Genomic DNA, 17,373 nt, shown 5'->3' on the forward strand with positions numbered 1-17,373 from the left:
ATCGATTATCCAGGTATCACGTCGACGGCAGTGGGAACATTGAAATTATCCAAAACAGACGCGGCATACTATCAAGCGGGAGGATTCGAAGCGGGAACAAAAATATCGACGAGAAGTCACACGGTGCTCTTTCCCATGCGTCTGCTGCCGGGATTCTTCTCCGACTACAAAGAGATCATGTGGAAGGGAGGATTGCGCGTCACGTTTCGAAGAGCGGCCAACGACAACGGCGCACTGATGCGATACACCAACTTGAACGCCGACGGCACGCCGATAGCCAACACATTACCCGAAGCAGCCAAGTGCGTCATCCGAAGCATGGAATTGAGAATGCCGATCGTGGAATACGAGACGAACTACGCCCTCAAGTACAAAGCGGAGATCTTGAAGAGTCCGCAGGTGCCGATTCACTTTCACGGTTACCAGTGCGTACAGAAGTTGGCGTCGGGAAGTCACATGGAATTCGACGTGACGACTCAGTTCAACAACATACAGTTCGACATGCCAGATTTCGTCGTGGTACTCTTTCAGACCGGGCGCGATAACAACCAGGAAAAAGATTCCAGCAAGTTCGACGACTGCAAGATCAAGAACATTTATCTGAAGAATGGACGCAACGAAGTGTTCCCGCGCGAGAATTACAACCTCGACATGACCAAAGACGATTACCTCAAACTTTACGAAGCTTACACGGCTTACAAGCGCGTGACCGAGGGAAACGTGGACATGTACTACACGCCCAGCGAATTCAAAATCCGCAGGCCGATGTTCGTCATCAACACGACGAAGAGGAAGCAGGTGGTGGTCAACGATCGCACCAACATCAAAATCGTCTGCGAGTTCCACGAAGCCTTGCCCGATGACACCGTGTGCAGCGTCATCCTGATTGCAGAGAAGTCTTTCGCGTACGACGTGAAGAACGAGAGGGTCACAGAGCAGTTTTAACAGGTTTAACATCTTTTTCTTGCACAATCAGTTACAATAAAAATTTTGTGCTAGCACAATAATAATACGAATTTCTCTAGTTCAGATCAGTTACAATGTCAATTTCACCAATTATCAGTTACAATATCTTTTTTTCATCAGTTTTTTTGCACTATAGCACGAGACAATCAGAATTTGCACAAAATTTTGTTGTTTTTACATGAGAAAATTAACAATAAAATTCTTTTTTTATCGTTACAGATGCTGTCGAACATCAAGCACACACACACACTAGAAAAAAAAAAGCATGCAACTTTAGTTTTTATAACACACACATTCTCCATCTTCATCAAAAATATTATAATAAACATATCTCACAATAAAACTCTATATCCAAAAATATTACAACATCAAATAACACTAGAGTCGTTAGTACACGTTGCATGCATTACGGAGGTCCTCTGTAGAGTTTCATGGAAGTTTGAGAGAAAAAAAACACATGAAAACTCTACAGAGGTGTGGTTATCCATAACCACAGCCGTTAGAACCTTTTTGGGTTGAGCACCACGCACCCTGGCGAGGTTAGAGGCTAGGAATCCTAAAAAAATAAAAAAAAATATTTGTTTGTTTGCTTGAGTCACAATACAAAAATAATAAGAGGCGCCAGCACGCGCGTGCGTGTGGCACATCGTTCCCGAGAGAGGTTTACAAAGGTCACGATATACAAACATTAGTGTCCCCCGGGACTTGGAAGATTACGATAAAGTGCATTCGTACTTCAGAAATGAGAAAATGCATTATTTACTCATCACGCTGTGTCAGCGCAACGAATAAATACGCGAAACGTAATCTGCCGATAGGCGCGCGCGCGTGTGTGTGGCACATCGTTCCCGAGAGAGGTTTGCAAAAGTCACGATATACATTGGTGTCCCCGGGACTTGGAAATAAAATATCATATGGTAAAATATTCTTGGGGTGAGTTGGCAACACTGAACCGCAATTGATGGCGCAGAACCGAGTTGATTACACTAGTCAGTGTTGCCAACTCCCATTTGTAGGTTAGCTTCGTCTGTAAAATATCACATGGTGGAATATTCTTGGGGTGAGTTGGCAACACTGAACCGCAATTGATGGTGGTGAACCCGTGCACCTCCACTAGTCAATATTGCCAACTCCCATTCGTAGGTTATCTTTGCTTGTAAAATATCATATGGTGAAATATTCTTGGGGTGAGTTGGCAACACTGATCGCCAATTGATGGCGCTCAACTGAGCTGATTACACTAATCAGTGTTGCTAACTCTTATTCGTAGGTTAGCTTCGCTTGTAAAATATCACATGGTGAAATATTCTTAGGGTGAGTTGGCAACACTGAACCGCAATTGATGTTGCTAGTGTTGCTAACTCCCATTCGTAGGTTAGCTTCGCTTGTAAAATATCACATGGTGAAATATTCTTGGGGTGAGTTAGCAACACTGATCGCCAATTGATGCTGGTGAACCCGGCTACCTCCACTAGTCAGTGTTGCCAACTCCCATTCGTAGGTTAGCTTCGCCTGTCAAATATCACATGGTGAAATATTCTTGAGGTGATTTGGCAACACTGATCGCCAATTGATGTTGCCAGTGTTGCCAACTCCCATTCGTAGGTTAGCTTCGCCTGTAAAATATCACATGGTGAAATATTCTTGAGGTGAGTTGGCAACACTGAACCGCAATTGATGTTGCCAGTGTTGCCAACTCCCATTCGTAGGTTATCTTCGCTTGTAAAATATCACATGGTGAAATATTCTTGGGGTGAGTTGGCAACACTGCGAGAAAGCCTCAAGCGTTGCCAGCTCCTTGCTTGAGGTTAGGTTATACCCAAAAAAAAACCTTGGTGATTTTTTCGAGTGAGGAGTTGGCAACACTGCTCATGCCTTACGAGAGAAATTCATTAAGGTGAGAAAGTAGGTCAAAAGACCCTTCCAGAACGTACCGTTCCACCTACTACTATAAGTTAGCTTCGCCTGTAAAATATCACATAGTGAAATATTCTTGAGGTGAGTTGGCAACACTAAACCGCAATTGATGTTGCCAGTGTTGCCAACTCCCATTTGTAGGTTAGCTTCGCCTGTAAAATATCACATGGTGAAATATTCTTGGGGTGAGCTGGCAACACTGCGAGAAAATCAGGCTCATGCCTTACGAGAGAAATCCATTAAGGCGAGCCTCACCGAGCCTCATTTTCGGTTTCAGAACCCGGGCACCTGCACTACTGACGTCAGCGAAGAAATTGATTATGATTCTCCTATAACCGAATGCACTGTTGGGCAAAAATTGTCATCAAAATGTCACCATGGTTCATTTTATTCCAACAAAATCGGGCTAATTTCTGTTAGCAGCTTGTCAGCAAATGAAAAATTACTTATTGCTCGACGATCAGAAGTTGAGCTTATGGACAATGAATTGGTCTGTTTGCATCACCAAGGAAATTACCTCCTCAAATACGAAATGAGCCAAAAATCGTGTTGCAATCCGTTTGGAAAGCAGAACCACATGATCAAAGGTGGCTTGTTAAAGGTCACTTTAGCCATGTCTGAGGAACTGAACAAAGTGACCAAAGTGAATGTAAAGCCAGGTCAGAAAATTTGCATCAAGTGCAAAGCTGAATACGTTTTTAAGACTGAAGTCACAGCAACTTCTTCTTCTGACGAATTTGATTCAAATGCATCCGATAGTCTTGATCAAAGCTTGACTGCTTTAGGCACTTCTCCATTGAAAATTCGTAGGATAAGCAGCCAAAACAAAGCTGGCTATTTGAAACACAAAATTGAACGTGCACAAAATGTGATAGCAGAAAAAATCATGTCCGTCTTCGGAATGACAGATGATATTGCACAATCTAGTCGCTCTGCTGAATGCAGTTTGTGTAATGATTACACTGACCTTATCAAAGAAATGAAAGCTAAAATCGAAATATCCAGTAGATCAAGAAAAGTTCAGCTGCTGACTATGGCCCCAAGAAGTTGGTCAATAAAGGAAACTGCATGGAAGTTTGGCGTTTCTGAACGCATGGTCAAAACAGCCCGGAAAATTAGGGCAGGAAAAGGTATATGTACATTACCTGATGCAAAGGTTGGCAAATTGTCAAAGGAAGTTGCTGAAAGAGTCAGCCGTTTCTATGAAGATGACGAATTTAGCAGGATGTGTCCTGGCAAAAAAGATTATGTTTCAGTTCGGATTGGTGGTATTATAGTTCAAAAGCAGAAGCGGTTGATATTGTGCAACCTTAAAGAGCTGTACGTGGCATACCGTAATAAATATGGAGCTGAAATCAGTTTCTCCAAATTTTGCGACCTCAGGCCAAAGTGGTGTGTGACTGTTGGTGCGTCAGGCATGCATTCCATCTGTGTGTGCACCATACATCAGAATGTTAAGCTCATGATGCAAAGTGCTAATATTAAAGATGACTACAAAATGCTAATAGAAAAGGCAGTATGTGATCTGAGTGCCAAGGACTGTATGCTGCACCGTTGTCAAAGCTGCCCAGGTGAAGATGCAGTTATGGTTTACTTAGAAGAAATATTCCATGACTGGGATGCAGAGGAATCGATTGAATTCAAACAGTGGGTTCATACTGACCGTGAAACACTAGATACCAATGTATTAACAGTGGAAAATTTTATTGAAAAACTCTCAAGCAAGATTTGGAAGCTGACAGGCCATCATTTTGTTGCAAAGCACCAAAGTGATTACTTGAAGTCATTGAAGACTAACTTAAAAGCAACAGAATTGATAGTTCTGATGGACTTTGCCGAGAACTACTCATTTGTAGTGCAAGATGCTGCCCAGGGCTTTCACTGGGAAAATTCACAGGCCACCGTGCATCCATTCGTTGCATATTATGTCGACAATATGGGCAACTTGCAAATTGTTAATTGTTGCATGATTTCTGATAAATTGCAACATGATACAGTGTCTGTACATGTGTTTATTCGAAAGTTAATCGAATTTTTGGTGACGCGGACAGAAGTTACCAAAATATACTACTTCAGTGATGGTTCTGCTGCCCAATATAAAAACTACAAGAACTTTGTGAATTTATGCAACCATAAAGATGATTTCAACATCGAGGCTGAATGGAACTTCTTTGGTACAAGCCATGGAAAATCACCCTGTGATGGGGTTGGTGGCACAACTAAACGGATGGCTGCTCAGGCAAGTCTCCAGAGACCTTCATCTGACCAAATATTGACGCCAAAAGATCTCTTTGACTTTTGTGATCAAAACATAAGTGGAATTAAATATATTTTTGTCACAAAAGATGAAATTGAAGAGAGCAGAAAGTTTCAAGAAGAACGGTGGCGAGAAAGCAGCACAATAGCTGGTACTAGAGAGCATCACCAATTCATACCAGTTGGCTTAAACTCAATTAGTGTCAGCAAAGTTTCCAATGACACGATAAATTTTGTTGCCAGAATTTCTGATACCACTATTTTGCACTTGAAATTGGCTGAGCTGTCCCCTGGTTGTTACGTTGCCTGTATTTATGACAAGAAATGGTGGACTGGCAATGTTGTTGAGGTTTCAATTGAAGAAAATGATGCATTGGTAAATTTCATGCATCCGCCAGGTCCTGCTCATTCGTTTTATTGGCCAGAAAGGCAGGATATATGTTGGATTCCAGAGCAACATCTCATTTGCATGCTCCCTGCTCCTTCAGTCACATCGTCAGGCCGACAATATCAATTTCCAGAAAATGTGCTGAAGGAAGTGGCTTATAAATGTAACAGAATGTGAAGATTGCTATCAATTGAAATCAAGCTGTGGACATCGGCTTAGGAACCATATAAGATACCCACTTTAGGCTTGAGAACCTAGGATAAGCTGCTCAATCATTGGCTTGGGATCCAGGCAGACACCCACTTGAGGCTTTGGAACCTCGATTAAGAAACCAAATCAAAGGCTTGGGAACCTTGACTAAGAAACCCACCCGTGGCTGGTATTGCACGGCTATCGGGCGTGGCCCCTACGGCGATGGGGCTGCCAGTTCATGTTCATGAACTGGTAGTGACAATGTCACCATGGACCAACGCAATATAATACTCATAATTTCTCTATAAAAAGCATTAAGAGAAGTCTTAACCTATAAAAGGGCAGAATTTGAATATTAAAATGAAAGCTGTAATAAGGAAATGCTTCTCACTTTGGCCCATTTTTTAGGGCATTGTATGCTGGCGTTAGTCAATTAAATCTACTTTTCTAGAAGGTTTAAGACATGCTCTTCCCGATGAAAGTGGTTTAAAAACGTTTCTAGAAGATACTTTTTTGGAATATGGGATTGAAAATACCCTATTTTTAGCCATTTTACAAAAATTGTCAACTTTACACTAACTTTGTAAAGTAACAGAAAGAGCTACTGTCATGAAATTACAAACTTTCAAAGAACAACTTGTAGAGCCACTATGTATCAAATTGGGCATCTATTAAATAAATATTTAAGGAGCTATGTAACTTTAAACTTTCAGTTTTTTTGAAAGGTCAATTTTTTTGACTAACTTTGACATAATTTATCTTGCTACAGCATGCACAGAAATAATAGTTATTTTTACCATGAAATAGAGCGCAAAAAGTTGTACAGGCTAGCTAAGTTTCATTTGTTATAAAAGAAAATTAATAGCGATATTAGGTCTCAAAGTTGGTGAAATCTCAGTACCGTACGTTATGTGGTCAGGGTATGGGGTCAAACAATTGGCTTTATCTCAATAAGTATGCCACTGGAAAATCTGAAACTTGGCCAAACTTCGTTTGAGACATTTGGTACTCAACATACAAAATTTCAGCCAAATCCGAGATGGTCGAGCGTGGAGCCCTAGACCACTTGACATGGAATGACCCAAAGAATGACGTATCTTCTAGGTGAGACACTGCTACTGGACGTTCACCAAAGCTGACCTGTCCGTGAGGACTAGATTGGAAGTCAACAAGGAGTTGCAGCAACCAGCAGTTACCTTATGTCGTTATCCTGGATACAAGCAGAACGTCCTTAAGGTAATCCTCTACACTGGTCCTCTAGACAGCATTTCAACCTATTGGCTGATATCGACTGGTGAAATCTTTGCATTGCCAAACTTCACAGCTTGGTACGACACTAGTGTACAGTCACGAACACTCCTGGGATGTTACGATCTCGTTGAACGTAAATAATATTAACAAGACACATAACTGTTCGTGGCTGTGTAACGACTCTGCGAGGTTGACGCAATTGCTGCAGCTTTATCTCGTACAATATTTTGTTGTGTTTTCTGTGTTTAATAGTAAATGTGTATTTTCACATTTCATCTATTGGTCTGTGTACCTCTGCCATTCAATGAATCAACCATTCCTGGTCAAGAGGTTCCTTGTGACGTTATTGTTTGTACATTATACTGCGGGACACGTACACCCGAGCTTCAAGGTGACGCGTAGACAGGGCACTGTTGCCATGTTGGGCTGACCTTCTCTCCCTCGAATTACAATATTTTAAATCTGCCCATTATTATTTTTGACTTTATACCTGATACTTGTTTATATTTTATACTTGATACTTGTTTATACTTTATTTCATACATTCGTTTAAATTCTACAGAATTCGTAACACGGATACTTGAAATCCCGAAAGTATATTTTTCTGAAGAATGAAGTCTCACCCTTGTAGCAGTTGGATATTCTGCACGATCATAGAAGAACTAAGAACAGACCAAGGTTAACTTATATAGGGTAACCTTTCCTGTAATTGGCACTGCCCAGGTTTTTTTTGGCACGTTGAGGAATATTTGTAGAAATTAAGATCTGTGTGAAACTGGCAACATTGGTCCTGTTCCCGCCTTGTTTCCCCGTCTTCCGTTGATGACATTTGCAAGCGGTGTCTACTTCGTTTGTTATTTCTCGTGGAAAAATCGTATATATCTGGAAGGCTTTTGTGATTTTCAAGATTTCTGCTCAATTCTAAGCAGGTAGGTTAAGGAATGTGTTTTCATGTTTCTCTTCTTATTAATTGTTTTGATGTATGTGTGTATGCCAACAAACAGGCATTATCAGAAAATTAAATAATTAAATAACTGCTTTCTGTTTTTACTATGTCTCAATCGATTTCATTTCAGAACAGGTGTCAAAGTTTATAAAATACCGAAACCCAAAAAATGTACTGATACAATATGTGTAATTCATTTTTTCCAACTACTTCCTCTTAAAGTGCCAATAAGTGGTATGCTTACCCTATATCGTTCAAGAACGTTACTCCTATTTTACATAAGTGCGTCGAATAGGAAGAAGGTACACATATATATTACCACCTATTCCGCGTCAAGGTTAACTTATATCTTTCAAGAACGCTACTCCTATTTTACATAAGTGCGTTGAATACAAAGAAGGTGTATTATACATATTACCACCTATTCTGCACCAAGGTTAAGTTATATCTTTCAAGAACGTTACACCTATTTTACATAAGTGCAGTTACCAGAAAATGGGAACAGCTTGCCACCCATTCCGCACCAAGGTTAATGCCGGACCCTATGGCCGAGTGGTGTCTAGCTGCACACGCGGCCGCGTGCAGATCGTGTTTTCGCGTTCGCTGTTTTCCGTGTGGCAGGTAAGGCAAAATACTCTTGAGTTGAATTGAGGAAGCTCTGTTTTGGACTACGTACATGCTAATTCAAAAAGACTAGAAGGAAGACAAACATGCCGATACAGAGACAAAATACGTTGAAATTTATTTTTCGTAGTGTAAAATCTAGACCTACTTCGCTGGATTTACATAAGTGGTTTCATAACACGTACGGTGTGACATCGAACCAAGTTCAAAGCTTTGAAATTGATTACTATCGAAACTGTGTATTTGTGAAATTTGTAACGAAAGTTGTGGGTGAGCGATTATTAAATGATTATGGAGCTGAAGTGCCCTATTATGATGCAGACGGACGGCATAAAATAGATGTGGAATGGGCAGACCAGCAGAGTGTTTTTGTAAGTGTGCATGTAGTGCCAGATGGATTAAGCCACGATGCGATTCGTAATGTAATTAGTGAATACGGTGAAGTGCTGAACGTAAAGGAAGAGAGGTATTCAGAAGAACATATTTATAGAACACGAACGGGGCGCATTGTCTTTAAAATGGCCCTGCGGAAAGCAATCCCTTCGTACATACAAGGAGACAGGTACTGGGTAACTTATTCTGGTCAAGTACGTACGTGTAGTGGGTGTGATTTGGAGGGACATAACTTCTCAGAATGCCCCTCGCGACGACCCCGCGTTAATAGAACGGGACGAGTCCCTGTTAATTTGACCACTGGAACGACCCCTATGGCCTATGACACCAAAACTCGAATACAACATCAAGTGAAGAGGTCAATTGCCACAGATCCAACCCCCATTTCACGAATGAAACAACAGAGACACCCGCCACGGAACTAGAGCCTCAAATACAGTTAACACCAAACGACCCAAGCCAAAAGAAGAGCACCGACAAAGACAAAATACACAACGAACAACAAGGTGAAAAAGAAGAGAGTAGCCAACTTTCCAGCTCCAACTCCTTAACAACACTAGACAGACCTGACAAGGGACAACACACCTCAGGAATTCCCTCACAACTCGGAAAGGAAGTAGACAAGAAGATAGAAGTCCAGAAAGTAGAAATAGGCACAGAAGATGGATCCGGGGATGAATCGAAAACAGAGGATGAATTTCCGGCAATTAACACGGATAAAGGACAAAGACGCTCTTCAAGACACAAGCGATCCAGACCACGATTCGTCCCGCCAATAAGCAAGAAGAAAAAACCCGGGGGAGCTCTGTCTCAACATCCGCAGGTACCTGAGGAGCCCTGAGTCAATATCCATGGGTATCTGCACTAACAGAAGAAAGGAAGGAGGGACCACCCCTAGTGTAGTGTCCAACGTTATTTGTTGTGTGCGTCATAGAAAAAGAAGAAAAATACTGCAGATGTACATTCTATAATATTTCCTCGAGAGAGTGGAGTAGATACTGACAACACTAATCACGATTATAAAAAGGTTAGTTGGAAAAATGTTGAGGAGGTTAAGTAATTTTTGTAAGAGTGTAATGATTGTGGTGGCTTTTGATATGGGACTGATAGGTATGATAGAGTGATCGAGTATTTTTTTTTCATGATATATAAGTTTCCTCTTTTTTTTTGTAAAGAAGATCAACGATTGATACCACTCGGTTCCATTTCCTTGATGTGGTACTGTTTTCAGCTATTGGATGTATATATTTAACAGTATTGTAAATTCAAGTGTTTACATATACATAGTGATGCTTACCACCATTAGACTTGCTAGTATAAACATAAACAAACTACAAAACAAAACAAAACAAAACAAAACAAAGTGCATTGGGGGACTTTCTAATTCAGTCCGCTATAGATATTGCTCTCATTCAAGAAGTAGCAATAACTAATTATGAGTTACCCGCTAGTTATATTGTATATAATAATTCCACATATTCAGCGCAAGGAAAAGCTGTACTAGTTAGAGACAATATACCGGTATTAAATGTAGAATACCATCCGAGTGGTAGAATTACAACTGTACAAGTGGAAAACCTGTGGATATGTAATCTGTATGCGCCTTCTGATAGTAATCAAAGGCAGCAACGTAATGAATTTTTTGCAAATGAAGTAGCGACGGAACTTCAAGGTAATAAGCAACATATTATTTGTGGAGGCGATTTTAATTGTGTGTTGTTGCCAAAAGACCAGCGCCCTGGATTTAATACATCCAATGCGCTGCAACAGTTGGTAACTGGGTTTCAATGGAAAGATCCATGGGACACTTTGCACCCAACTAGCGCAGGCTTCACATATGTAAAGGATGGGGTGCTTCACTGTTAGATAGATTTTATGTTTCACCATCAATTATCCCTAATATCACTAATGTTAATATGGTGCCAACTTGCTTCTCAGATCATAGTGCAATTATAATGGCGGTAAATATGCAACTGCCAAATATACAATATGGGTATGGATATTGGAAAATGAATATATCGTTATTTGATGATTCACTTTTTGCTGACAAATTACAAGAGAAATGGAAATATTGGGAACGATTAAGAGCGAAACAAATAAATATAATTAAGTGGTTGGATGAATATCTAAAGCCAGCTATCAAACGATTTTGTAGACAATATAGTAGGGAACGGAACCAGGATTGGAATAATAAATACAATTTTTATTATAAAGTATTGAGAGAGCTAACTGATGAAGGGGTAAGAGGGGGAAAAGTGCAAAAGAACATTAAACAAGTACAGGCAATATTGTTGCAATTACACGCGCAAAAAAGAAGTGAGTGCAAAATACGTAGTAAACTTTTACCTTTTGATCCTCTTGAAATGGCAAATATTAGTCATGTTCTACAAGAACGTAATCGTGGAAAACGCCAAACGATTCATAAGATAATAGACGAAGATAATTCGGAGTATAGTAATGTGACTGACATAAAGGAAATCTTTTACCGCGCATATCACTCTAGATTTCAAGGAACAAGTTATGATCCAGCTCAGGAACAAATATTTTCACAACAAGTTCCGGAAATGTTTTCTGTTAATGACAACTTGCGGATTGAAAAGTCCTTCACAGCTGCTGAGGTGTACGAAGCGATTCTAGGAATGAAGAATAACTCATCGCCAGGAATAGATGGTATTCCAATAGAATTTTATAAAAGATTTTGGTCACTTGTAGGTAATATTGTGACAGACTGGATAAATGAAGTATATAATCAACACTGCTTGGGTAGGACGAGCAATACAGGTGTAATCGTCCTGGTTCCCAAAGTTCCTAACCCTACGGTAGTAAAACACTATAGACCGATATCTTTGTTGTGCACGGATTATAAAATTTTTGCAAGATGTTTACTTCGTCGTCTTTTGCCTTATATGGAAAGAATGATCGGTCTCCATCAATACTGTTATGGTAATAATAGATCGATATTTACTGTTTTACAGACAATTCGTGATGTCATAACTAGTTATAGACATACGACCATACAAGGTCACCATGGTATAGTGGCATTGGATTTTCAAAATGCTTTTGATACTGTACAGCACGAATTTGTATATGCTGTATTTTTAAGGATGGGTTGTAGTCCAAAATTTGTAAATGCGATTAAGAGTTTATATACTGATGCCAAATCGTGTGTAAAAATCAATGGGTTCCTAACTAAGACATTTCCTATACAAAGGGGTGTCAGACAAGGTGATCCCATGTCGATGATAAGTTTTTGTGTAGCGTTAATGCCATTTTTAAAGGTACTTGAAATGCAATTGCAGGGGTTAAATATTCACACAACAACGATAAAATTATTAGGTTATGCTGATGATGTCACGGTGTTTGTGAATTTACCGACAGATATGGAAATACTTGAAAATGTGATAGAAAAGTACAGCTCGGTGGCTGGACTAAAGATTAACTATAATAAAACTCATTGGATGCACTTAGATGCTACAAACCACTCGTATCAAAATGATAAAATTCAAAAAGTAAATGCACTGAAAATACTTGGAATAATTTTTACCCACTCTTTACAAGAAATGATTGCTCAAAATTATTCAATATGTACTGCTGGCCTGAAAAGTGTGCTTAAACAAAACAAACTTCGTGCCCTCAGCTTGGTTGCCAGGGTAGCCTTTGTGAATATTTATGCGAGTTCAAAGCTCTGGTTTGTGGCACGAGTGCTTTCGATGAGGAAATTGGATTTTGTACAGATAAGGAGGGCGATAAACTGGTTTGTTTGGGCACACCAAATGTTGCGAGTGAGTCAAGAGAATGTATGTCTGTCGGTACGGTGCGGGGGGCTTGGCTTGATTCACGTGGATTTAAAAAGCCAAGCTCTCCGAGTACAAGCAGATATATCAATGTTAGTAAACTTCCCAGACAGTTTAACGGGTGTGATACTTAAGCAGATTTTGGACACCATACCATTGCAGTCTCCGATTGATATAGCAACGGTGCCACCGCAGTATAAATATTTACAAGAATCAATGCTAGAAATTTGTTATATACTACTTTCAGCGAAACCTCTTGAAATACCAAAAGTATCTCAATTATACCAGTCACATTGTTTGGCAACATTGCCTAGCTGCAAAATAATGATTAATCAACGAACCCATCCCTGGCACAAAATATGGAACAATGTTCACGCACCACATTTATCGCCCTTGGTAAAATCTGCGTGGTACTGTGTGGTACAGGATATAGTGGTGACGGAAGAGAAATTACATAAATTAAAACTGTTACAAGACCCACTATGTGGTAGGTGTAAAAAAAAAAAAGGTTCGATTTCACACTGGCTAAGTGAATGCATACGGACACGTGAAACATGGAAATATCTATGTGTGTTATTAGGAAAAATTTGTTGCACCCATCCCAATGCGTTTACTGTGCATAACATAATGTTACCTACGTTTTCGTATTTTCCATGTACTAAATTGCGTAGTGTACAATGGTTGTTTGGACATTATATATTGTTTGTCTGCATATATAAAGGTATAGATTTTCATGATCAATTTTTAATATATGTTAAACAGGAATATCATAAAGTGTCTCAAGATAAAAGAACAATATTATTTGCACATTTTTTAAAGGTGCTGATGGAATGTTAAAAGAACTATTGTTATCCAAAACCTGTAAAATTACTGTATGAAAGAAAAATGGTAAATAAATAAAAATAATAAAAAAAAGTGGTTAGCACATCGCGCTGCGATGCCAAGGGTCCCGGGTTCGAATCCCGCTCGGGCTTGGTTGTTTGTGAATGTCCATTCATCAATTTCATCATTTCATCACTCATCCCCATCTTCGGAAATTAGCCAAGAGGCACAAAACGCGAAGTAAAATTAACTAAATCAATCAATTAATCAAGCACCAAGGTTAACTTATATCTTTCAAGAACGTTACTTCTATTTTACATAAGTGCGTTGAATAGGAAGAAGATACACCTATTTCGAACACAGGTTAATTTATATCGTTCAAGAGCTTGACAAATATTATAGTTCAAGATTCCCCCCCCCCCCTAATTTGCATACAAGAACACTAACACCGATTGCCACCTGTTTCTCAAAGGGCTTATCCTGACTCCTATCTTACATCTGAAAGGACATCGCCGCTGCTTGCCATCCAAGTGCCACTCCTTGACTCCCTTCCCTCCTGGTTAGGTTAGGTTAGGTTTGGTTAGGTTAGCTCTCCATATTAGATTCACGTTAATATATTTATCATCCACACGAGGCAATACAAAATGTGAAATAGTCTCGTCTGTTCAACATAACTGCTACAATAATGCCTACCTTCTTCTCTTCCAGAAATACAACTGGTCATTCTCCATTGTGCCAATAGGCGACGAATTGTCTGGTTGGAATATTACATCTCTGAATGATCTCTGGGAGGAAGCCACTTACAAACCGACCGAAATGTTTCACACCGTAATGTATGGAGACGACTTACTATCTAATGGTGATTATTGGTAACAGCCATCCTTGCTTTCCACATTTTCTTTACTTCAAAGAGTGTGAAGATGGATGCAATCATGTGAGATAATACCACTGTCTAATATTGAGGAAACTCTATCACAGTTATTACATGAATCTAGAGAGTGACGTGACCAAGAGTTTCTAAAGGGGAGGGCATGGTAGGTGTCTTCTATTTTAGTTTTCAGTCCTGCATTTCTTTTAGTTTTTCACCATTTAGTGTTTTTTTTTATGTAGGAATGGTAGGTTAAAAAGGGTTAGGATTAACACCAACTTCCCTTAGGTACGTCACTAACTATAGATCAAGTATTAGAATTACGAAATAATGTTGACTTTGCATAACAATTACCATGGTGGACATTTATTTTCAGTTCTGTGTAACGTTATATTAATGAATGTAAACTTCATATGTTTGGGGAAACTAAGAGTTACTTAATCTTTAGTTGACCACAATGATACCTTTGATTGCTTGAATCTCACAATTGGGCATTATACAAGATTATGCATTACATTTAGAATTAAATTCTGAAATATCTTTCATTGCATTGTATCATTTGTTTCTGTGTGTATGTGTGTGTGTGTACGAGTGAATGACTTATTAAAACGAAAGAAAGATAAAAACAGGAACTAGCTGATGGATGTTATGAGTTACATATTTTAATGTAAGATGACGTTTGATCTAGTGAGAAAAGCTTGGACAAACAGTATTGACGTATCAAGTAACAACACTAGGAATGCACATAAATTATACACACAGACACGTGGACAATAAAGGTTGAGGTGAATATTACGTAATCAGTTTGTTGTCTATTTTTCATACAAATAAGTAACGTTTATCCATTGAAGTTAAATGATTAACATATACATATGTTTTATAATCTCTCTAATGTTAGAAGAAGTTCGTAAAGATAGTAGCATGCATTCGAAGAACGGAAGGTGCCTCACCTTTTTCATAAACCGGACAGCAATCAGAGGATTTAGTTTCACCGTGATAACGCAGATCTACGACAATTTGGACGAGAAGCCCAGCTTGCTCATCAACATACATGATCACAAGGAACCTTGGACTGGTACGTATTATCATATCCTAGCGAAGAAAGACTTACAAATTGTTATTATTATATATTCTCTCTGTTGTAAACTTTTGGCCGATGTGATGCTTGAACGTATGCAATATCCTGATACGTCCAAAGAAGTTACTGGATTATTTTTCAAATGCCACACTGGATTCTATCATGCGAGAGAACATGAGACAACTGCATTTTAGTAAATCCTAAGTACACACCCGACAAAAGCATTTTTGGTGCACTATTATGTCGTATATCATCGATATGGAAGAGTATAATATCTCTTTGAAACAGTTTCTTTACGGAATCAGTGGATAGTAATCGCCTGCTTATGGATATCGGGTGATTAGTAAGATGTAGAACATTGGGGGAGGGAGCGCTTACGTTCCCTCTTACAGTAACTGAAGAGGGAAGAATACCTCTCCTATCTTAGTCAGTAAAGATTTTACTGAGGATTCCAGAAAATACAATACATGTATACGTACACACATGCACATACATACACTTCCGGTATAGCCATTAATGAATGTGTTTGAGTTCACTCCAAATCCCTTGTTATTTTCAGAGCACGACATTAATTGGATCCAGAAAACCGGTTTGCGACTTGTACCAGGCGAAACGGTGACGGTGAGCATCAGACTGCAGAGTGTCCAGGCGCTGAACTACCATCAGAACACCTGTATTCAGGATAGGAACTACAGTATTTCGAAGGTATTTAAGAGTATCACGATGCATACACACACATATTGAGTATCGGGATCTGCAAGCAGCAGTTGTATGCAATCAACATTAAATGTACCGCATGCAGGCATGCGATACATTCAATGTTACCAGTCACAGTCAGATTTTACGTCCAACAACGACGAAACTTCTTACTACACTACGGAAAGACTAACCAGGAGTAACTGATATCTCTGGTCAAAACTTAAGAAGGTCTTCATTAAATGTAAACCTACAATGGAATACCAGTATGCAACATATGGTGATACAGATGAAACCCGCAACCTCAATTCATCAACGTCTCTGCTGGAATGATAATGTCTACACACCGTACCATCGATTTTCAATTTGTTGCGTATATAGTATGTAACAAATTACTTCAACAGAAAATATAACTTATAGAAATTCAAAGTAATGAAATAATTAATATTTTTTCTGAAATTATTACATCTCCCTCTCTTACAGTGTGTATCCGAATGCATCGATAAGTGGGCGGCAAACAGCAGCGGATGCACCACACCGTGGATGACTATTTACGGATATCCCGAATGCAACAATTCTTCTTCGTACTCGCAGCTTGTGTATAACTATTTAAGAGCTATTGCCAATTATTACAAATTGTGCAACTGCCCTCGTCCGTGCTACACGACAAGGATCGTAATGGACTATTCCACCGTGTATGACATGGGAACAAGGGAGAAAATGCACAACGTCGTCCGAATCAGAATCGCCTCCGACTTCGTTGAGCGGCTGGCGGAGGTGTGGGCCTACGACGGGTCCCAGCTCCTGGCGGACGTCGGAGGGTCTCTGGGTTTCCTGCTGGGCGTCTCAGTCATCAGCATGGCCCGTTCCGTGCAGGAGCTGCTGCGTGGAATTTATCAGTACCTCAGGCGTTCTCTGGGCTACCAGTAATTTCATACAGATTTATTCGGATTTCTGTGCTGGAGACTACGAGGCGAAGTCAGTAAATGGGTCACAAACTGATGTGGTATAGCTGAAAATAGTAAGGAGTAGTTTCCAAAGGTGTCATTGGGTGGCAGCACAATCCAGCTTGATGATATTTATTTAGCAGTTTCTACAGTCCTGCCGGTCTTGCATTCGGCGCGGGAAACGGTTTATGTCAGTGACCCTCTGTTGCCGCGTTTCCCTGCGAAGAAACTCGCG

At 39.7% G+C, this 17,373-nt stretch overlaps 1 protein-coding gene across 1 annotated transcript in view; it reads left to right on the forward strand.

Annotated features, from left to right (window-relative positions):
• Positions 1-17,121, forward strand: part of LOC145996356 (acid-sensing ion channel 3-like) — a 37,653-nt gene extending 20,532 nt beyond the window's left edge. Inside the window, exons 3-7 of the mRNA XM_083132786.1 lie at positions 6,824-6,955; positions 14,258-14,408; positions 15,316-15,492; positions 16,055-16,200; positions 16,675-17,121. Coding sequence (XP_082988912.1) covers positions 6,824-6,955; positions 14,258-14,408; positions 15,316-15,492; positions 16,055-16,200; positions 16,675-17,121 — 1,053 coding nt within the window. The remainder of the gene's footprint in view (positions 1-6,823; positions 6,956-14,257; positions 14,409-15,315; positions 15,493-16,054; positions 16,201-16,674) is intronic.
• Positions 17,122-17,373: the final 252 nt, after the last annotated feature.

Source organism: Lepisma saccharinum, chromosome 12 (genome assembly GCF_977018435.1).
Source record: "Lepisma saccharinum chromosome 12, izLepSacc3.1, whole genome shotgun sequence".
In the NCBI taxonomy this organism is placed as follows: domain Eukaryota; kingdom Metazoa; phylum Arthropoda; class Insecta; order Zygentoma; family Lepismatidae; genus Lepisma; species Lepisma saccharinum.